Below are 24,074 nucleotides of genomic sequence, written 5' to 3'. Positions count from 1 at the left end.
TTTGATACACTGTTGATTTTTCAGGTTTTCTCACTTGCAAAGCTTGTAGAAGACTGTAATTTTTATCATAGGTACTCTTCAACTGTGAGTGATGGAATCTAAAACAAAAATCCAGAAAAATACAATGTATGATTTTTAAATAATCAATTTGCATTTTATCGTGTGAAATAAGTATTTGATACACCAGAACAATGAAACTTAATATTTGGTGAGATTAGGTGAGATCTTGCATGGCGCCCCAGACCGAGGGAGATTTTCCGTTATTTTGTATTTCTTCCATTTTCTAATAATTGCACCAACTGTTGTTGCCTTCTCACCAAGCTGAAACCTGAAGGCTCTGAAAGAGATCTGTATGGAGGAGTGGGCCAAAATCCCGCCTGCAGTGTGTGCAAACCTGGTCAAGAACTACAGGAAACGTCTGATCTCTGTAATTGCAAACAAAGGTTTCTGTACCAAATATTAAGTTTCATTGTTCAGGTGTATCAAATACTTATTTCACACAATAAAATGGAAATTGATTATTTAAAAATCATACATTATATTTTTCTGGGTTCTGTTTTAGATTCCATCACTCACAGTTGAAGAGTACCTATGATAAAAATTACAGTCTTCTACAAGCTTTGCAAGTGGGAAAACCTGAAAAATCAACAGTGTATCAAATACGTGTTCTCCCCACTGTAAGCTTCTATGAGCGATGCAAACAGCAAATTTTAAAAACATGTGCGCAAGGAGAAATGGGCTTGTGCACGCTCTCGCACGCATTTCATAGGCGTTCCCTCTCGGGAGCAGGTACAGGGTTGTGCATGTGCACAAAAAGTGGAGAGGGCGGGTCTTTTCAAAAATTCACGAAAAACCTCCACTATACCTTTAATATTGTGTGACTTAACAAAGTTGGCTTTTATGCAAGGCAGCTTCATTTGTATAGCACAATTCAGTACGAAGACAATTCAAATTGCTTTACATGAATTACACAGTGAAATAGAAGGAAAGTAAAAGGAAGTAATAATCAAACAGATAAAAGCAGGTGCAAAGATGAAATCCTTCATCTAGCAGAAGTGGGGAAACTTTCTGCTTTGAAAACTCATCTTTATTCCCTACACTTAAAGATAGTTGTTACGACAGCTTGATGCAACACACTGTTACATTTTTACGATCGTGTTGCATCACATCTGTTGACATTAGGCTAAAAACACATATTTCCATAACAATGGATTTCCTAAGTCTTTATAAGGTTTATGCATTTATTTATTTCCTTTGTTTATTTTTTTATTTCTCTTTTTATAAAGTTTAAAATCACACTACATTGTTTGAAACAAGGTTGGTATGTTTTTATTCCCCCTTTTTTGTTATTTTGTCACTAGGCAAAGATTATCCATTGTGAACAGGTTTCATCTTTCTTCCATTCACAAAAGATTAATTGCTTTGGAGATAACTACAATTTTTAATAAAATCTTCTCTTTAACTATAGCACTGACATCAAAGTATCACTGGGAGCTTAAAAAAAGGCACATTTTGGTTAAAATGTGGGAATAAACATGTGTTGGTCCCTAAAATGTCCACTTTCTGAAGCCTTTTTTTTTTCAAACTGTAGTTTGTTTTCTCTAAAAAGCTAAATTGTAGGCTGATTTTTTTTGGTTAATCCTAAATAAGAAAAAAATCCAAGAAAGTCAAAATTGTACATTTTAGGTTTGACAGCAATAATCTTCTTTTCTTATTCTTTCTGTGTTTTATCTAGAAGATAGATACCAAGCTTTCCCCTTTATCCCTTGAACCCTGACCCAAAACAAAAAAATCCTTTTCATTCACAGTTCGGAGAATTAAACAGCATATAGCTCCAGTGAGGCTTTATTTTGTTAAATTAAAGAAGTGTTCTCTTTACAGAACAATCTCAGACTGAAACACAACAGGAGCGACTTTTCTTTTATTCAAAAGCACAAGCTGTGTTTTTCAGAAATGTATTTGAATGTTGAGCTCCACTGATGGCTTTGGGCAGTTTATTTCCTATAGGATGCTGTCACTGATTTGCATTGTGTTTCTGTTTGGAGTCACATCTTCTGGCCTCAGGCTGAATAAAGCGTGTAAAGATTTATAATCATTAAGTAATTTTCTTTTTACAGTGGATGTCATGTTTTCCATCTACTATAGGGAGAATTTTTTCCGAAAAACAGAACACCTTTTTTTCCTGATTCTCATGCGGTTATTAGGGATGCACAATATAATCGGCCCCCTATCAGTATCGGGCTGTATCGGCCTTAAAACTGAATATCGGACATCGGCAACCCCACCGATATTTAACCCGATATTTGATCAGCTTCTGAGTTTCTAAAGTCTAAAAAAATACAACAAAATATTACTTGTTCTTCTTCCTCAAAAACTTCTTTTTTACAGACTTTAAAAACTTCTAAAGACGAGGGAAAAAATATTGATACATTAAAATATCACAATATCTTCATATGCTGATATATTGCCATTTAAAAACACCATATCAATCTCTTTTACTAATGAAATACAGTATTGCTATATGTCATCGTTATGCTACATATATTTTTATACAACATATATTTTTATATGTTGATATATTGACGCGGTATCGATCTATTTTACTAACAAAATCTCACAAGAATCTGCAAAATATCACGAGAGTTTGTAAAAGAACGATGTAATTTCTCGAGATTTTGAAAGTAAAATAGATCGATACCGCGTTTTTAAAAATCAATTTGATATCAGCATATGAAAATATATTTGAGTTTATTATTTTTCAAAGTGTCAGAAATGGATAACAAAACTGCTTTTTTCAATAACCACTTATTTTTGTCCAGCTTTAGCATCGGTATCGAAATCGGTTATCAGCTACATGAGTTTTAAAATATCGGATATCGGCCAAAATCCCAATATCGTGCATCCCTAGCGGTTATGTTTACTTGCAAGTTCTTGTATTACTAAAAATGTATCATTTATACTATTTAAACCTCATGAATACTGGAGTCTGCATATTTATGTTGGACATTGCATTAATTTCCTCCTTCTACCGTCTTGTAAAAAGACTGGAATCCACTCATATCTAACATGGTCTCTATGAAAGTCAAATCTGACCAAACAAAGCTACTGGAGTCTTTAGAATAAATGCACTCACAGACCATCCCATCCCACCGGGCTTACTTCAAGGGAAATTGGCAGACTTGTGACATTTGTCTGTGGAAGAAGGAAAATTTCCCCCATGTCGTTTGCTGTTTGAATAAATTTGTCTGAAACCTTCAGTTGCTTTGATTGAAGACAGAAGTCTGTAGCCTGGTTGAACGGGAGGTAATTTTCTGTGCAGAGTTTTTCTCCTCTGAGTTAGTAACAAAGATACCTGATTTTTTTTTTTAAGCAAAAAATCCTCACACAGACTAATAGAAAAAAATAACTTCTAGTAAGAGAATATACATTTATATATTCATGTTTTCATACATTTTCCTCTGGAATAATCCTTTCAGTAAAGAAAGGTCAAGCTGAGTATTTTAGCGGTTAAAAACCACAGAGATCCTTTTAGATTGTCGTCACATATAGACATTCACAGGATGTAGCCTAATGTTAGAATGCTGTTCACCCTCCAGTGCTGAGCTGGATATAGAAAACCCTCACAAAGCTTTGCACTCCACTATTACATGCACACTCTAGAGTTGTGTGTTGCTTTTAAAACGATATTTGAGGATGTAAAGACGTGCAGCAGACATTTCTGCTTCCCACTAAATTCAAACAGGATTCAAGTGTTCTTATCTGATGTCCCCTGGTCTTTATTTATTCCTTTATTGTCTTACATACTTGTTTATATTCTTATTTATACAAATGGTTCATGAATATCTAACCCAGCTATTGTGATGTATGCAGTAGATAGAATAAGTAAACATTTTTATTTATTTATCTGCATCTCCTTAATCGTTTTAATCATTAGTTTACATCTTTCCTCAGGTTTATTGTTCTTTTCTTAAAATATCCTCAGACATTTTCTTTTTTTCTTTTAGTCCTGATTTAATAAGCTCTCTATAATGAGGAGTCAAGGAAGCATTTTAAAGACAGTTTTAAAAAAAAAGTAGACCAGCATATGTCAACAATGCTGGTTATGTTACAAGACAGAATAAAAATGTCATATTCTGGGTTATTTTGTTGCTAGACTATAAAATTAACCCAAGAGTGATTTTCTTTTTTTTTTTTTTTTCCGCTAAACTAATATTTATTTAAAATAATGGTTAACTTTGTGGTTACAGGTCTGGAATTTGCCTATTCTGCAGCTCCCAAGTCCATGCAGAGTGCGATTATGGGGCTCTTCTTTTTCTTCTCTGGGATTGGCTCATTCGTGGGCTCAGGTTTGCTGGCCATCGTTTCTGTCAAGGGGATCGGCTGGATGTCTTCTCACAAAGACTTTGGTAAGAATCGAAACCAAGCAACGGATCAATAAGATTTGTTTTAAGATTTTTTTTTATAGAAACAAAGGGAGGCTAAGGTGAGGCAATGAAAGAACAAGCTGTGATCACAAAAAAGATTAAAAAAAAGTTACCAGAAGAGTTAAATATCAGGAAAACAAAATACATGTATGTATTTAAATGAGCACGGATAATTTTGGACGGAAAGACTTAAAGCCAATTTATGCTTCTGACGCATAAAAAAAAAATCCTGACTACGCGTCAGATGGTCACAAACCCGCACAGACCTCAAGCGGAAGCGCACAGACAAAAAGCAGCTGTGATTGGTCCTTGTTATGCCTTTCTGGCTGTCTGTGTGGTCACCCTTCTTGATTCGGTGCCGGGGCACACCATTTTTAAAAACCGAGGAACGATTACAATGGACAACTACACTCACCGGCCACTTTATTAGGTATCCCATGCTAGTAACGGGTTGGACCCCCTTTTGCCTTCAGAACTGCCTCAATACTTCGTGGCATAGATTCAACAAGGTGCTGGAAGCATTCCTCAGGGAGTTTGGTCCATATTGACATGATGGCATCACACAGTTGCCGCAGATTTGTCGGCTGCACATCCATGATGCGAATCTCCCGTTCCACCACATCCCAAAGATGCTCTATTGGATTGAGATCTGGTGACTGTGGAGGCCATTTGAGTACAGTGAACTCATTGTCATGTTCAAGAAACCAGTCTGAGATGATTCCAGCTTTATGACATGGCGCATTATCCTGCTGAAAGTAGCCATCAGGAGTTGGGTACATTGTGGTCATAAAGGGACGGACATGGTCAGCAACAATACTCAGGTAGGCTGTGGCGTTGCAACGATGCTCAATTGGTACCAAGGGGCCTAAAGAGTGCCAAGAAAATATTCCCCACACCATGACACCACCACCACCAGCCTGAACCGTTGATACAAGGCAGGATGGATCCATGCTTTCATGTTGTAGACGCCAAATTCTGACCCTACCATCCGAATGTTGCAGCAGAAATCGAGACTCATCAGACCAGGCAACGTTTTTCCAATCTTCTATTGTCCAATTTCGATGAGCTTGTGCAAATTGTAGCCTCAGTTTCCTGTTGTTAGCTGAAAGGAGTGGCACCCGGTGTGGTCTTCTGCTGCTGTAGCCCATCTGCCTCAAAGTTCGACGTACTGTGTGTTCAGAGATGCTCTTCTGCCCACCTTGGTTGTAACGGGTGGTTATTTGAGTCACTGTTGCCCTTCTATCAGCTCGAACCAGTCTGGCCATTCTCCTCTGACCTCTGGCATCAACAAGGCATTTCCGCCCACAGAACTGCCGCTCACTGGATGTTTTTTCTTTTTCGGACCATTCTCTGTAAACCCTAGAGATGGTTGTGCGTGAAAATCCCAGTAGATCAGCAGTTTCTGAAATACTCAGACCAGCCCTTCTGGCACCAACAATCATGCCACGTTCAAAGTCACTCAAATCACCTTTCTTCCCCATACTGATGCTCGGTTTGAACTGCAGGAGATTGTCTTGACCATGTCTACATGCCTAAATGCACTGAGTTGCCGCCATGTGATTGGCTGCTTAGAAATTAAGTGTTAACGAGCAGTTGGACAGGTGTACCTAATAAAGTGGCCGGTGAGTGTACGATGAAAGGTTAATCGAGGAGGTTCGCTCCATTAACAGAACCTGTTCCTCTTCGATGTCTAGCAACGCTAGATACATCTCTGTGAAGTTCTCAAATAGGCTCCCCCTTGTGCTTTGGAGGGAATCTGCTGTGTGTCCCTAGAAATTCCCGACTGACGGTGCAGAAGCTTACCAGCAAAACTGGTTCGCGACCAGACCCAAACGACATTTGATGTGTGCGGTTGCAGAAGTCTAATCTGCCCTTAATGAAACACTTTTTGGGCTAAACATGAGTAAAACAAGCCTATGTTTTGAACTCATTGTGATGGGATTAAAACTAGGTTAAGAAATGATAAAAGCAGGGATATAAAAGTAGAGTTAAGTTTGAATCTTCCTTTAATTTAGACAAGTAGATTAAAGGTACAGCATGTATCACTACAACAAGCCAAGTCGTTTTATTTAATGAAATTGATGAGACATGATGATACTAAAGTATTAACATTTTAGAACAACTCAACTTATTAAAAGCACAAATTGTAAAGGTGAGTGCTGAATTAGCGTATGATGCGGTCAGTAGTCCCTCTGCACTCCAGCTCCTCAGGATCAGTGACTGCATTTCCATCAACCATCAAATTGTAATTATGAAAATTAATTTGCTAAATGAGAACTCTCAAATATTCCAAAAACAGTTTTTTTGGTGAAATGTTTTTATGGTCATTTCGAAATTCTTACATTTATGAAAAACTGCAATAGATAGAACTTTTTCACATCACACAAGTCACATGATCTGCATTCTCACCTTACTACCTTGTAACAATACTAGAAGCAGTTGGAAGATGATTGTGATGCATATTTGGATTCATGAGTAGACTTAATTTTTACATTTTCTGGGTTTTATTTTTAACATAATTAGAGGACCTGAGAAATCAACATGGATTGTAGAACAAAAGTAAATGTCTTGTCTTTAAACATCAAAGTGTGCAGATGTTTGGCCAAAAGAAAAAAGAAAAAAACAGCACCAAATAAGATAAACAGATACAACACCAGAACGGGGACCCTGACAGAAGCGAGGCTGCCATGCACAGGCCTCTCTGACACCTATAACCACCATCAGTGGGCAATGTGGATGAGATGAGATGCAACAGATGAAGCTTGGCTATGAACGGGCGATCCTCTGGTTTCAAATCAGAATATACACTGACCAAAAATTTAAACGCCCCAATTCAGACATTCATGCCATGTGAAGGTAGCAACTCTAAATGAGCATTTGCTCACATTTTATAATAATAAAAATAGTAATATTTTTTCTTGATTTGTGTATTTAACTTTTTTTATCCAACTTGCTGTCACAGTGAGTATAACTCACTAATTTTGTTACAAGTCATAAGCTGCAGGTTATGCTGGAGCGTGCGATTGGCATGCTGTATGCAGGAATGTCCACCATAGCAGTAGTTGCAATGTCCATTATTGGACCACAGGATGTTTAAGAATTAGTTTGCAACAGACTCAGGGTTCCAGCGAGTCCTTAAAAAGTCTTAAAAGGCATTGAATTCTTCAAAATAAAACTAAGGCCTTAATTGGTATTAAAATGTCTTAAATCAGTCTTTTGTAGGTCTTAATTTTTAAAACATCATAAATAGGATTATTTTTATTATGATTTATTTTTGTAATCTAAATAAAACTTTAAAATAATATATTTTTTTTTTGTTTTAATAAAAAAAAAAAGATTTAATAAAAAAATTTAAAAAATTGCTCGCCATTATTGGTTCTGTCCCGATAGCGGAACCAATAAAGTGTTGTTGCGGCCGGGACATTTGGGAGATGCAGCATTAACTTTTTGTCTGGAAAATATGAGCAAGTGTAAATGTAACGATAATTGTCTCCAGCCAAGAGTTTTCTCCATGGCTAAAACCAGGGAACATACATGAGGCTCAGTGGATTTAGTGCAAGAAGCGATTCAAGCTCAGAACGATGGGAATTAAGGCAGTGGAGTCGCACATGCGAAGCACGAAACACAAAGCGTCAAAATGGAGTTACAGAGAAACAGCCGGTATTTCTCAGTTTAGTTCCACCCTTGTCTCTGCAACGCCTCCACTTATCACCAAATCAAACATACTAAGAAAACGATACAAAGAAAAATAGCTGCAAAAAAGACTTAGCACTGGTTATGTTGTGGCTTTAAAACTGATTTGTTTTGTTCGCTGCTAAAACAAAGTTTGTGAATTCAGTTAAATAATTGTTAAAATATATCTGTCATTTGTGTGTTTTTAGCTTTCTTCCTGTATGGGAAGCTTTTCAAAATTTGAAACATTAGTGCAGTGGTTTATGTTAAAATAAACCTTTGGGTTAAGTTGTCGCAAGCAGGTTTTTCTTGTGTTTCTTGTGAATTTGGTCTTAAATTTTTATTTCAAGTGGCATTAAAAAGTCTTAAAAAGTCTTGAATTTAACTTGCCTTATGCTGTAGGAACCCTGAGACTGGCACTGCTGTAAATTGACCTCATCGTGATTACTAATTAGTGAATCAGTCATCACGTTACTGATTCAGTGGTCTTTCTCTTACTCAGTTATGAGGGGAAGTATTGAAGGAGAGGATCAGCCTTTTCAGTTTTCTGAAAGGCTTTATTTTATCAATAAGCATGTCAGTTAAACCACAAAAAAGATGTGTGTAAATGTGTCTGAGCAGTAGATTAAATACTGCTACGGTGGCAGCAGATGGATGGGCTCCCATTGGGTGGAAGCTCCTAGTCCAGATGCCCTTTTCCCTGAGCATGTGTTTAAATAAGCCAGCGCTGTGAAATGTTTATCCACAAAAGCCTAATAGCTCATTAATACAGCGTGCAGACAAGTTTGGGAGCTACTTCTGATAAAGGTAGCACTGAGGATGCTGGGTCGGCTTCATAAATCCATTCTCTGCTAAGCCTCATGTCACTTCAGGGGAAGTATAACTGAGGCCAGATTGCCTGTTTGACTCTCCTTGCTTTCCAAAACAAGTCATTTAGAAGGTGAGTTTACAGAAATGGAACAAAACATCCTTCTGGCCACTGATAAGAAACATATGGCACAGAGCTTAGTCAGTACAGTCAGGAAACATGTTTTTTTTTCTGCAAAATGTTTTTTTTTTTTTTCAAAGTTAGCGTCTTCGACATCTCTTAGCTCTGTAGGTGGAAGGGATTCAACTTATTTCCATTGCTGTGGGCAAAACTGTGCGTGGCAAACTGCATCCTGGGTGAGCTGTGCTAAGTTGTACTGAGTTGCACGGTTCCTGAAGACAGACAGCAACATTAATCACTGGCTGGGGGTCTGATTACATAGCCCAGTCCTTCTTAAGTAAAGCTGTCCCTGGAGCGATACATGGAGATGGTAGAGCTGCCTTGGCATCACACTGGTGGATACTCAGCTCTCCTGTTGTGCTGCAGCTCCACCAACCCCCATTCTCTGCAGAGACATCTAGACATATATGGCTTCTGTTTTTCACATTAACGTTTTTTTTTTTTTTTTCTATTAAACATTTTTTTATACTTTGGTAAAATAATGCATCAATCCATCTATCATATGTAGCCACTTTGTACATGCAGTTATAGCTGGCTCTCCAACGGTCAGAAGGTGAAAGTTAGGGGTAAACTAGGCGTAACAGTCATGTTTTTAGACTGGGAGGAAGCCAGAGTACCCAGAGAGAACCCACACATGCAGGGGGAGGACAAACCATCAAACTTTACTGATATGCTGCAACACAAATCAAGAAGATGTTGTTTTTTTATTGTAAAGTTTAGTAATTAAAAAAACAATCATATGAAAACAATAAGTATGGACCACTTTTAACAAGCTGCTGCTGTTTTAATGCTGCTTAGTAAGATAATGTGGAACTATGAAGGCATTTTTTTTTCTTATAATTGATCCATTGTTTAGGGTTTTAAAAAAAGGTGTTACATTACCATCATAGACCTGATCTGGACCTGTTTTTACTTATAATGGAAAGTGTGTAACTGATGATGTTTCGTCCGTTTCTGTCTTTAGCTAAACCATAGATGGTTATTCTTGAAGTGTAGGAGAATAAATGCTGCTGAGTGGCGAAAAAAAAAAAAAAGTTCTTGCATGCAGTCATTTGACAGCCCCACCAACTGACTCTGTTTAAATCAGAGGTCTGAAAGCGGCAACCAGTCATCATCCCGTTATTCCCTGGAAAAATAGCTTTTCATTCCGTCTGCTCCGTACCAGCGTCTCTGCATATCTTCCTCTGAATGATTAATATTTATGTGGATATTCAGGTACATTAACACCATCTACAGTATGTTTTTAACCAGAAAACCTTTTTAAATTATGTTTTAAATCTCCCAAGTATTTCATGGTTACATAAAGTAATAGTAATTAAACAGATAATGATTGTGAAGAGGAAAGAAATGGATCTGAACATTTTTTATTAGTAAAAGCCTTAAACTTGTGCCATTGATTAAAACCCTGGTTAGTGTTGATTCAGCTGCTTTTGCAAAGGCCTCAGAGGTTTGAAAGATAACATTAGTGAAAAAAACATCATCATGCAGAGCAAAAAACAGACCAGACAGGTCAGGGAGTATGTTTTGGAATGGTTTAAAGCTTGATTAGGTTTAAACTAAATCTCATGCTTTAAACTTCACTCAATCCATCATCTGAAAATGTGTAGAAAAAGCAGCTCAACAGTAAACCTAGACGATACATTTAAATACATCACAAGTTGGGAGAAAAAGAGCTTTAATCAGAGCCAATGAGGTTCATGATGACTAGAGCAGCTTCAGGAATAGCAGCCCTGGTGAAGAAATATTTTGAGAGATGAAGGAAATGCACTATAGGAGGTCCTCTATGCTGGTTCATTATCAGCTGTGTATCAGATAAAGTTGCGCTCTGTGATATGGTAGAAAAATGCATCATGCTATAAGCCTTTTATATTAGTTGATAGATAATCATTGATTCTGTTTTGTGTACGTATTTGAGATAAGAACCAAAGGAAAAAAGTTTTTCCAAAAAAGTAAAAAAAAACAGTTTGCAGACGTTTCACTTCCCATCCAGGAAGCTTTTTAAATTCAAAATGTTAGAAGTTGCTCTTCTGTGGCTGGAAAATGAGGAAATCCGTACATGGCTGCAGCCTGTCGACGGTAGAGACGACGAAGGAATTTGTTGTGTGTATATATATTGCATTTAAAAATAAATCTTATGAACAAAAATAGGTTGGTGAAAGCATGATGCTCTGGCCCTGCTTCGTTTCATCAGGGGTCAGAGTTCAGCTGAATGGAGCTAAATACTACATGACAAACCTGGAAGAGAACCTGTTGGAGTCTGTAAAAGATTAGATTCTTGGGTAATGACTCTGCTTGTTGTAGGACAAAAACCTTCAGCCACACAGTTTTTTCTCTTTCCTATAATATTAAGCATAATCCTCTCCTTTACAGTTATGCACTTCTTTTTTTAAACAAAAATACCAATAAAATACAGTATTAAGAACCAGTGTGGAAAAGTTCATAGAAAGGAAAACCTTTGGAAGGCACAATGACAGATTTCAATATCTGTGTCTATTTTACTATTCTTTCCTTATTTGCTTTTCTTAGAGGTTTTTTTGGACATGGTTTCTCCATGAGATTTATCTGTGTAAGTTGGGTTGGGATAATTCAAACATAAAAAAGAGACCTAAACCTTATTGAAATCTTTTTCACAGCATTTTTGCTGCTTTGCTATTTTACTTTATCGGATATCTTTTGTGCCTTTATGTGTTTCTGTTTGTCTCTTTGCTTCTAAACTGTAGACTCAGCTCCTACTCTGTGTTCCCCATATGTATGCAGCCTTTCGTTTTAGTGTATTTCCCAAACATGGTCAATACAGTGATTTCTAAGCACAGCCTATTTTCCATATTGCCAAGCAACATCCGCTGCAAGGTAAAAGATCCAGATAGACTAAAGTAGCAAAACATTAGTCAGGTTTGCATGTTATCCTTTCGGGGCCAAGAATTATAGATTTTTTCTAAGTAAATGTGAAATTAAAGGGAATGTTTGTAGTTTTAGTAAGATTTCAGTGGCATGGATTGTTATTGTTTTACATTTTTTATTTCTGTAGTGATTATAATGAAAACATAAAGATTTAGGGCCTTGCATTAAAGTTATAGGGATACTGGGGATCTATTTCACACCCGAGATTTTCTTCATCTCATTGTACCTGCATGTGTGAAGCTTGCCTTAGGTAGGGAGAAAGTCGAAAACAGAGCGAAAATTTTAATCCAAAGTTCTTCGATCTTTTTTAAATTCTTTCTGAACTAGCTGCCTTCTTTTCTTTTTGTAACAAATATTTTAGCTTCATCTGTGCACCGCACCATGAACACATATTTTATTAGGTGTATTCAAACAGCATTAATCCAAATTTTAAAATATGCCTTCATAGTATCTGCAACTTCTGCCTTTAGAAAATGGGTTTTAATCCTGATACAAGACCGTAGACATGCATCGTCATGCAATGATCATCTAACACTGATTGGCTAGTAGCTATTTGAGAATAACTCTGTAGGTGCTACAATTCTATTATATATTCCAGGCATATTGGTAAATGGAAAAAGTATATAAAACACAGTTTTATTTCTTGAATTTAAGGGGGGACCTTTCATGTCTGGACGATTTGTCTGTGATAATTAACAAATTGGACAACACAATAGGCTCCACAAAACAATCACATACTGCTCCAAAGATGACCAGACGTTAAATGAATAAAAAGCTGAAATGGTAAAACTTTAAAAATGCTGATCAAAATTACTAAAAATAAAAGGAACATGTGGGACTGAACAGAGTTGCAAAAAATATACATATTATGCTTCATCTACATTTGCATTCAACATTAAAAGACATTTTAAACTCTGGTTTGTTTTTTCCCCTCATTTCAACTTGTCCAATATTCATCTCTCCCCATTCTTCATTGTTTCTTTATAACACCCATACAGCCATTCTTGTCAAGTGTGCCGCCATTTTACTTTCATAAGTCAATCAGAGATTAACCTTTACTCTCAACACAATGATCCTTCATACAGCAGGATCCTTTGTGTCTGCAGGAAATGGGTTTGCATTCTAATTTGCTCCCCTTTTGTTGGAAGTATCTTTCGCTCAAAGTGGAGGGTTTTTGTGAACCTCTACAGTCACAAGACAGGAAGTGCCCTTTTTCCTTGGCCAGTTTCCAAGTCCTGACTGATGTTATATCAGATGTCTGGGATGTGTTCAGATAATCACCATGAGCTGACATTCGCACGTTCTATTGGGTTACACTCAGCAAAATGTCAGGGTTTTAATGGAGGTTTTTAATGTCAGATCTGACAAAATGAATATCAAGTCTTTCACTTTATAAAGGGGCTGTATGGTAATCATTCTTTCTTTTATTGGTCTGTTTAGAAGACTTCTTGGAGTTAGCAGAGCACAGATAAATATTTTAAGCATGTAGCCAGTTTTGAAACTTTAGCATCAATGATAAAGATTCACAGCTTGTAGAGGACTGAGGAAGATAACTATATTTATAGCTGAAACAAACAGGCATTGATCCTCTTTGATGTCATTCTAGGACAGAGAAAAGCATCAAAGGTACTGAAGAATCAAGATATTGAGACATTGTATTGAAGCTCTGATCCATTGATCTATAGTCAAACATTAAATTGGTATTGACCAGTTTCATCTGACTCACATTGTGTGCACAAAGTCACTCACAGGTAAATTGACCCAAAAGTTTTTTAGCAGTCACATACTAGATTGCTGACCCCCTTTGTTGATGAAGCCATCTTAATCCGAAGCTTGTAATTTTCTAATTTTAGAAATGTCAACAGAGTGGAAATCGTATTTATTTGACTCTGTTTTGCATTGTATTCGCCTCCTGTTAGGGATTTGATTTAAACATGGCTGTGAGATAATTTTTTGGCTGTGTTATATTTTTCTGCAGTATGTCTTTGTTAGGTCCTCTACTGGTTTAATTAGCTTTCGATAATTTTTGAATGCTTTTGGCAGCCAAATGGCCCCTGGAGGGTGGACACTGAAAAGGTGACCGAGCTGAAATAATAAAGCTGCTGAAAGGCGCTTACAAATGGCTTTTAGGCATGCAAGTCTTGAACAGGTTGGTTCTTCTGCCTGCTTTTATTTCCATGCTTGGATCATGAATCAGTTAATGCCAGAATAAACTTAGAGTTGTGTTTTTTTTGCAGCTTATAAATAACTTGACAAGACTTTGGAAAAGCGTAATGTTGCCTTCTACTTAAATGGTTGCAATCTTCCTGGACGATGGAGATTTCACACCACCATGTGGACACAATTGCTGCTGTCCCTCATTTATTAGTAAAAAAAAGCACACAATGGTCACAGAAATAACTTAAGTCTCGCAAAAGTAATCTGAAATAGAAATCCTTTGAAAATTAACAAATGAGAGTTGGGCGTTTCTTTTCAACCATGTTTCATAATAATGTTTTTTTTTTTTTAAATAAACTCATGAAACAGGCCTGAACAAAAATGATAGTACCCCTAGAAAAGACAGAAAATAATGTGACCAAAGTGACATATTAAATCAAGGTGTGTCCACTTATTAGCCCCACAGGTGTCTACAATCCTGTAATCAGTCCACAGGCCTATATATACTGCTTAAGATAGTCTTTGTGGTGTTTGGTGACATGGCGTGTACCGCCCTCAACATGGACCAGAGGACGCCAAGGAAAGGGTTGTCTAAGTAGATGGTAAAGAAAGCTGTATAGCATGTCAAAGCTAAATTCTATAAGGCCATCTCCAAGCAGTAGAGAAGGGTTAATGAGGCATCTTGAAGCCTTTCGACACATTGCCAAACTGTATTGATACTGTGTTGCACCGATACCAGTATCGGACGGGGCCCCGATACTGCCCTAAAATGGTGGTATCGGTATCTGTGAGTACCAACAAATAGGGCAGCGATACCATTTTGAGAGCCATAAGTTTATTCAACTATTGTCACCCACTCCAGGTAGGCAATAAAAAATTCTACTGGATTCACTTCATATTAGATTTTTTCCTGCTTCACAAAGGTAGGCAGCAGCTTGACAAAGTCATGATGGCAATTATTTTACATTATTATGGTATCGGTATCGGCCGATACTGCACAGCCAGGTATCAGGTATCGGTATCGGGGCCAAAAAATGGCATCGGCGCAACACTAATTGATACTGTGTTGATACTGTCTCACAAAATACTGACACCTGCTGGAACTTTAAAGACACTACAGGAATCCTATTTGACAGACTAAACTGAATTGATTTGATGACTGTTGTCGGAAAATTTTGATTTCTCTTCTGTTATATATTTATTTATCCCATTTACTCATTATAAAAGTTTTCACTCAGTCTGTTTCTCTCTCAAGGCCACACAATTCTCTACAGGATGTTGTTTGTAGACCAAGCATAGCTTCTTCCCATAACAAACCAGATTCTTTCTCAAGGTTTATTCATGGCATGTTACTGGTAACCAAAGTGTCTGTAATTTGTTTTGACTCTGACTATTTTTCCATTGTTGTAAGTAATGGGGAACGAACGCTGCTCATGCAGAATGCTGTGCCATAAGGGCTGCATGATGAACTGTTCTCTCTTTGCAAAGATATGAATAAATGTGCAGACTGAGTGAAATCCATCTATCTCTGTTTATTTAACTAGGGTGAATAGTTGAATACTTTTTTCCCACAACAATGAACTAGTACAATGACATAATTTAAGTTATTGTAGGTTATATTGTATTATTTGATATCTTTGTTTGAATTTCACATTTTTTTTTTTAGATATTTTTAAATGCAGCCAATAAATAATGTGAACATGTATCATAACGTGAAAATTTAGGGGGAAATGTGAATGAGGATGCTTGTGGACAAGGATTTTAAATTTTAATTTTAAAACAATAAGTACAGTAAAAAAACCACAACAAATAAATTAAGAGTCAATTTGAAAATAACTGTAATTCAGAGAAGTTGAGTGAAAACTGAGAGGAAAAGTATTACACAACGAGGAAATTAAAATAATGCAACGGCTGAAACATTCCTGTTCCTTTTAGGCTGCTCCAAAATTCTTTATAATTTGATGATAAACCACAAAAGATGAGAAATTTTTTAGCAGATGCATCATGTTGACGGATACTTTTTTAAACAGTTTTGTGTGTCAGTCAGAAACAACTCCTGTATCGGTCACATCACTTTCTTGAAACTACATAGTTTCGCTCTATGGGCTCCACACACCGAGCATTGGTGTTTCTGGACCCATCACTACCAAGAAGTTTAATGCTCCTGTTACTACAGCAGAAGATATTATTCCAAAATTTAAGATCCATGGAACTCTTGCCAACCTCCCTGGCCATGGCTGCAAAAGAAAAAAAATATGAAAACTCAAGTAGACGGATCATATGAAAGGAAACAAAAGAGCCTAGAAAAACATCTTAAAATATTAAAGGTGAACTTTTAGCACAAGGAGCACCAGTGTCAGATCACACCACTTATCCTTATTTGATTCACAGTGGAGTCAATGGGAGACGACCAAAACAAATAATAAAAAAGCCTGACAGGAATTTGCCAAACTACATCTGGGCAATCTTCAAAACTTCTAAAACGATCTGTCCTATGAACAGATGATACCAAAATGGAATTATTTGCTGGGCCTATGAGCAAGACCCTTAACCCCACACTGCTCCCCAGGCGCCCACGATGGCAGCTCACTGCTCCCCCAAGGGGATGGGTTAAATGGAGTGGTACATTTCTCCAATGTGAGATCAAAAAAGTTCAGTTATTATTATTATTACTGAAAGTTACATGAATACTTTGATTGCAGTTATTTCCTCAAAAGGATGTGAAATAAAATAATCAGTTAACGGTACCAACATTTTGGTCCAGGCCTCTTTCATTATTTTTTATTTATTTTTTACTGTTGAGGCGTAGTTGATAGGCAATGATTTAGTTTTGTTTGTTTTCATAAAATAATTTAGTATTACTTTTGTCAGAATCAAGTTATTTCTGTGATCATTATGGGTTTTTCTTTTAATAAATGAGAGGTCTACTTTGTCCATGCGTGTAACATCCTAGATAAATTTTAAAAAGGTGTAGTTTTCCCTTCCTTCGTCATCTTGACAAAAGATAAACAAGAAGTAGATAAAGCGGAGGAGGGGAGGTTCTGTGGATGAGGGCAGCAGTCCTGAGCCCTACCAGTCTAAGCTGCTGCCTCAGAGCTTCTTCCTCCTACATATAAGCTTAGGTGGACCATCAATATCTTGAACCAAACACTCTTAGTAAACAAACATGAATACATTTCATGTCTCATGACCTATTGGCACACAATGAATGCTCATACCTTATTTGAGATTACAAGGATAAGGCGAAAGCATTTTTCCAATTTTAATGCATTTTGTGTTGTTGTTTTTTTGTTCAAAATGATGTGACTGAGTGAAAAAAAAAAGGTTGAATCACTATACTAGACTGGACAGATGATGCAGACTTGTTTTCATGCAGTTTTAATGCATTTACTCTTTCTTACGTGGAAAATGGGCTGCATAGTGGTGCAGTGATGTAAACTGGTACACTGCTGCCTTGCAGAAAGAAGGTTCTGAGTTCGATTCCCAGCCCGGGGTCTTTCTGCATAGAGTTTGCATGGTCTTCCCGTGTGCATTGTTGCGTGTCCCTGTGACAGACTGGCGATATGTCTAGGGTGTAGCAGCCCCACTACAACCCTGACAAGGACTAAGTGTGAGAAAGTGGATGGTCGGATAGATAATGTGGAAAGTCCTCATTTTATTTAAATTACATTGTAAGAAAAAAATTTACTGTATTACCAAGTAAACCCAGCATGTAGGAAGAGCAGGTCAGCAGAAAGAAGCTGATCAAGGTAAAGCTTGTGACATCAGTTCTCCCTTGGCTAAGCTAAGGGCAAAACATTTTTATGGGAACCACAAAAGAAGGCTTGAGTCTGGACAACAGGACTTTCAGTTTTTCTTAAAACATTTTCTTTATCAGCTTATCAGCTCGCACTAGAGCAACCTGTAATTGGAGCTCTGAAGTTTTTCAGAATATGGAGGTCCATCCTTCAAAAAACATTCCAAGTCAGCTGCAAATCAACCTCCTTCTCCTGGGTCATTGTTCCTTTTGCTGTGAGTTGTGCCATCTTGACCATCTGAATCTAAATAAGTCTGCTTACGAATGTCATTTGTTTAGAAAGGGTTTCAAGACAGTGTTGTATATGATTGGGAAATGAAACCACAATCACAATCACTCCTCGGATCAGTGTTGATCCTCCACAATACTTCAATTCTTTAGCCTTTTGGCTGCAACCTAAACCACCAGAAATGGGATCATCCCTTCCAATCAAAAATCTCGCCTGTTGATTACATCTAATTGTTGTTTTGAAGACATGGTGACCACAAGGTGCCACTGTTTATAGCAGTGCTCTAACTGTGTGCTCTATAGACTTTTTCCTCCTTTTTATATCCTCCTCCTCTCTGTGTGGAGACAAATTAAACCTGGGCCTTCGTCCAGCTTAGTGGCTAATAAAACTTGGTCTCTATATCATGTTATATTTATTCACCAAGGGAAACAGAAAGTCATGGATTACTAATTAGATGTTCCCAAAGGTTAATAAACTTTAAAACGTAGAGTATAAATGTTCTGTATTTATTTTAAAAGAATTGATGCTTTGAACAGTTACTCATCTCAGACGTTCCATATTCTTCTGCAGAACAAGAAGAGCTCACTTTTCCCATGCAAACACGATAAACAAGGGAGGTTTGTTCATCGTCTGCATAATTTCCGCAGCCTTTATGGCCTAGTTTTCCGAGAGTACAGCGCTTTAGTGAGCGAACTGCAGGAGTATTTGTTTTAGTGTCTGTCAAGGAAAAATTGACTGAAAAATCAGACGTTCTCAACGCAAATATGCGTCGTCTTATTCTTCATGAATTATTCAAGCTTTGCTTTGGCTTTTGAGCTGTTTCTTTGGATTCAAACCTTTGATGGATTAGGATGATGGCAGAATAGGTACAAGCAGCAGCAGAGGTCAGAGTGGATGTCAGGATTTCGTTGTTTTTTTTTCTGACTCTCCAATGATTTCATTTATGCTCTGGCAGGATTTCAGAGTCATTGGCAAGCTCTCCGTTCCTTGATCAAAGCTTTCACGCTATAGAGATGCTCCAGCGCACAAAGCATTGACAGAGAATCACTCCATTTCTAATTATCTCCAAGACAATGCAGACAACAGAGAGAAGGGAGGCAGGAACATCTGTAAGCTTGATAAGCGTGGTGACATTATGGAGTGTGATCTGCTTCACCAATCACAACAGATCATGCAAAGCAGTCAGACGCTTGGTTAAATTGACTAAAACCTTCGCTTTGATCAAGCAGGCGTGCTATGTTAAGTCATTTACAAGAACATTCCGCCTTTACATGGCTGCCTCTAATGCACTGATGTGTGGGTGTTTGTTTTTCAAACCTTCACGTTTAATCATAACTGTTTATGTTTACCAAGGTACATTTTCATGTTTACATAGAAGTGTTTTGTTATTTTTCATTTTTTAGTTTCATTCAAATATTCTTATCTATTTCAAAGCAGTTTTCAGTAATATGCATAATCATTGGTTTGAATGTGATTTTTTTTCCTACTCTAAAGTATACTAAAACAGTCTGTGATAACATATAAGCGTATGCAGAACTCCGTCAAACAGGAAATGTTTATTTTGCAATTCATTGAACTCCTGAGGACATTTAAAGACAATGGGATTGAATGCTAATTTATCAGCAGTCACTCTTTAGAGTGAGTGTTGTATGTGAGGAGTTGCCATTTTAAATATCTGCTTCCTTTAATTCTAATTGTTTACTTTCTGTTTGCATCAAGGGTCATCTTATCTCTTTCCATTCTTCATTAATCCCCTCACAGTTCTCTTTTTCATTAGCTGTTTCCATTTCAAATGTATGCAAGACTATGTCGATATTATTCTAAATTTGTAAAATGCAATGTTTTGCAGCTGTACTATTTTCATTTAAAGGGAATCCAACTAAAATTACTCTTGGATATGTTTGTTCACACAATAATTTGGATGTTAACACATGAGATATACCCATGGGGAAGTGATGGCCCAATGGTTAGAGCAGTGCGCTTGTGCTCTGAGAAGGTTGCAAGTAACCGGTTTGATCTCCACAGCCGCACTCTGGGTCTCAGAGCAAGACCTTTAACCCCACACTGCTCCCTGGGTGCCACACAATGGTAGCCCACTGCTCCCCATAGGGATGGGAATTTCTCCATTGTGAGATCCATAAAGTTCAATAAAAAAAAAAAAATTAATAAATATATATATGCTTAACATCATGCGTCACTTTTCTTTTCCTTTTGGGAAGAGTGTACAGATGGTTTTAAAATGATAATTATGCCACTAGACATAATAAAAAAAAATAAATAAATACTAAATCTCAAGGACTATCCAAACAAAAACAAAAACTTTTTAAAACAAACTCCAGAGCAGCTATTAATGAAGTCATTGCCTCTAAGCATCCTTCTGAGCTGTAGGGCTGGTAACTGGTAGCTCCTCAGGTGTTTGTTAGACTTTACTCAGGTAGACAAAATGTGAGAGCTGAGAATTACCTTTATGTCTAATCAAAGTCAAACCTTTTATGTTTCTGGCTTTTTGCTTACTCTGATAACCGTCATGGTGTAGCTAATAGGATCTTTCTGAATAAGAGGCTTCTGGTTTAGTTTTTTTCCTGATCATAGGGTCTGAGCTTTAGCCATTTAGCGTCCACTAGCTGCATGGCACCTTAAATGCCCTTTCGGAGACAAAAACATGTTTTTTGGGGGGCTGAATCATAAAAAGTTTAATCTCCTTTTATCTCTATAAAGCTCTGTTTGTAATAGAGATGATGCTCTTAATACAGAGCATCAACTCATCATATCTGCTGCTAAGTCATTTGGTCTGCATTACGTGGTAATCAGGACAAAAGCCGTTCTACGACCAATCCAAATATCTTTAGAAAAGACAATTGTTTTTCTGTCAGCCTAATGGTTTATATAACCCCTCAGAGACATGAAGAATATTCCTTTGAAATATTTCTGAGTATTTTGGCTGAATCAGGGCAACCTGTTCAGCAAACATGCAGACACTAAGTGTTTCCTGGCTGAAAGCCACAAAGCCAACAGAAAGAGGTCAGTCTTAGCAATTAATATTATTATTATGATATATTAGTCCCACGTCTTATTTTATGAGACCGTTTTTCCTAATTCTTGTTGGGTTTTTTTTTTTTTTTGCATCTGCAGGATGACTTTGCTGTCCCCCTGTAAACATGTAGAGCTTTAGTACATCAAACCACAGTGAAAGTGTCAGTTTTATTCCCTTTTCTTTTTTATCTCATCCCGGTCCCCTGAGCAACAAACAGCCCTTTACAACAGATGAAAGGCTGTGTGACTCAGATCACAGCTGAGAGCCCGTGTTGCTTGTGTTATTTTTGATGCTTCAGCCCCCCATCATCAATCGAGCCTTCCTGTATGGGCGCCGGAGTACAGGGTCAATTGTCTTCATTTTCAAAAAGTTTAACAGTGATGAGATGAGCCCCCCCTCCCTCAGCTCATCCTTCAGCTCCTGTTGGATCTTGAATCCTGACAGAATCGTGTTTCCCTGAAACACTCACTTCAAATCTGCCCTTTTTTTTTCTCTCTAACACATATCAACTTACCACATGTGTCAGCTGTTGGAAGATTACCTTTGTTTTCAGTTTACTTTATAGTATTTGACACTAAAGTTGTATTACAAAAATGCATTTTGATTGTTCCTCTCCTGTCTTATATCCTGTAGGAAACATAAACGAGTGCCAACTGAACTACTACTTCTTCCTCCTGGCAGGCATCCAGGGCCTCACATTGCTCGTCTTCCTCATTGTTTCTGTCAAGTATGACAAACAGAAGAGCAAAACAGAAAGTCAGCGACAGAGATACTCCTCCTCTTGACCTTAGTACCAAGACCACCAGCCTCCTATTGTCGCAGTGCCAAAAGATGTATTTACTAACGATTAAATAGCATTTTTCTTTGTTATTATTTTTACATCGTGAATATATTCTTATTTATCCTTGTTTTACCTTTTTGATCCTCTTTCTCATACAGAGGTTTTCTGACATTGACTGACTGTTTTCAGGTACCGCCGACTGAAAAGGAATTGTTTAAAGTCGTAGGGAAATCATGTTTGAATGTCAAATCATTCTGGGTTAAACATGTACTTTTTATCAGACGATATTATCCCAAAAGTTAGACAATTTCTATATATATATATATATATATATATATATATATATATATATATATAAAAAAAAAATCCTGTCTTAAAATCTGTGGGGGTTTTTTCGTTATCTTATGCAGGCCAGTTAGTTATACGTCAGCTTGTACACCTAAATTCAGCCAGTCATATATCAACAGTCATCTGTCAATCAAATTTTTTTGGTCATAACATCTTGATTCATATGTCGCAGCTAATATACGCAACGGTTGAAATAAGAATCATTTACTTTACCACTGAGTTCCGTCCCAGTGTTCACGGGGACGGACATCTGTGTCTTCAGCAGGCGTAGAGCTAACAGAACTGGCAGCGTTGCGAGGCAAGGGCTCAAACATGTACAGCTGGAAGCCTTCTACACCAAACCAAGCTTCTGCCGCCCTGGCGTCCTCTTCCACAACATATTAGCCCCCGCTTTCCTCCTCTAAATAAAAAATGGATGACGGAAGAGACTCATCCACGACCTCCAACCCCAAACTCTCCTCCTCTTGCATGTTTCCTCTGTCCATATTTTTCCTTGACAGTGTCGTTTCTAAGTCACCAATTTAGTGCTACTTGGTCCCAATGGAATTTCCCATTAGGAACCTACTAGCACTAAGTTGCTAACTGGTTAGCAAGATGCTTCCGACAAACCGGCCACATACAAACCTGCTTGCGATCCTTCCACCACAACAATCCCGCCATCTTGATGAACGACCATCGCATTCACTTTATTCACTCGTTTATAGTCGTGCACCATTCGGGAGAGTTCGGAAATGCAACGGTTGGAACCGCTATTTCCCTACGACTTTAAAAGATTTTGCTCTGTTTCTACTCCTTTTGCCTTTTTTGATCATTTGCACTAAACCTGAGTCATGGTCCCATCAAGAGATGATGTTCAATGAGAAAGCTGACTTGTTTTTACGTATTGATTCCCACTCCCTAATTACAAAATGCCATTTTATGACTTATATCCTACCTTTACAAAGACTAATATTTTTACTAATTATTTGATGATTCCAACATAATTCTTTAATGAATGTCAGACAGATTTTTCACTTTCTAACCCACTTTTTGATCTTTGAATAAATCCTGTATTGTAATCTAATTTTTAGAGCAGTGAATCTTCTGCATACTTTAGTTCCACTGCCTGTGATTAAACTGAATTCTTTAACCGCGACAAAGCTATTGCATAAGTTCACTATTAATCCTTCAACAGCCCGGCTAATGCCTAAGGACAGCTCCTCACATTAGAAAATAACAGATAATCAGCACTGAGAAGCACAGAACAAATTATTTAATTGCTGAGAGAAAAAAACTGCTTTCTGTATTTAGTTCTTTTAGACTGATTTCTGTTTTTGCTGTATTTATAAGACTGATGCATTTGTTTTAGTTTTATTCAGTTGTATAAGGATGGGTGTAGGAGTGTGTGTGTGTGTGGGTGTGTGTGTGTGCTCTTGTCTTGGCATCAGACTGAGAAAAACTTTTGTGATTTCACCATTAAATTGAGGATCTGTTGTAAAATAAAGACATTTTCCTGGTCCTCACGAGCTATTTTGCTAACAGTTAGCAAAGTAGGTTTAGGGACAAAGTTTAATTGAGTGTATTTTAGGTAGAGATATGCACTGGTAATGGTTAAGTTTAGCGATATTGTCAGGTTTTGGCTGTAGAAAGACTCAAAAACCACTAAAAATTAATAGAAGTCAATACATGGTCCTCACTACATATAGCAAGATAAGAATGTGTGTTTGTCCTGTAAGATATGAGGTTAGGTAACAAACGAGTTGCA

At 37.3% G+C, this 24,074-nt stretch overlaps 1 protein-coding gene across 1 annotated transcript in view; it reads left to right on the top strand.

Annotated features, from left to right (window-relative positions):
* slc15a4 (solute carrier family 15 member 4) overlaps positions 1–22,247 on the top strand; it is a 50,083-nt gene extending 27,836 nt beyond the window's left edge. The window contains exons 8-9 of the mRNA XM_038299360.1: positions 4,248–4,406; positions 21,835–22,247. Coding sequence (XP_038155288.1) covers positions 4,248–4,406; positions 21,835–21,986 — 311 coding nt within the window. The 3' untranslated portion in view covers positions 21,987–22,247. The remainder of the gene's footprint in view (positions 1–4,247; positions 4,407–21,834) is intronic.
* Positions 22,248–24,074: the final 1,827 nt, after the last annotated feature.

This window comes from Cyprinodon tularosa, unplaced genomic scaffold (genome assembly GCF_016077235.1).
Source record: "Cyprinodon tularosa strain WSP-4 unplaced genomic scaffold, ASM1607723v1 ctg426, whole genome shotgun sequence".
Lineage (NCBI taxonomy): Eukaryota > Metazoa > Chordata > Actinopteri > Cyprinodontiformes > Cyprinodontidae > Cyprinodon > Cyprinodon tularosa.
Note: the sequence above shows the minus strand (reverse complement) of the source record. Positions and strands in the feature narration are given on the sequence as shown.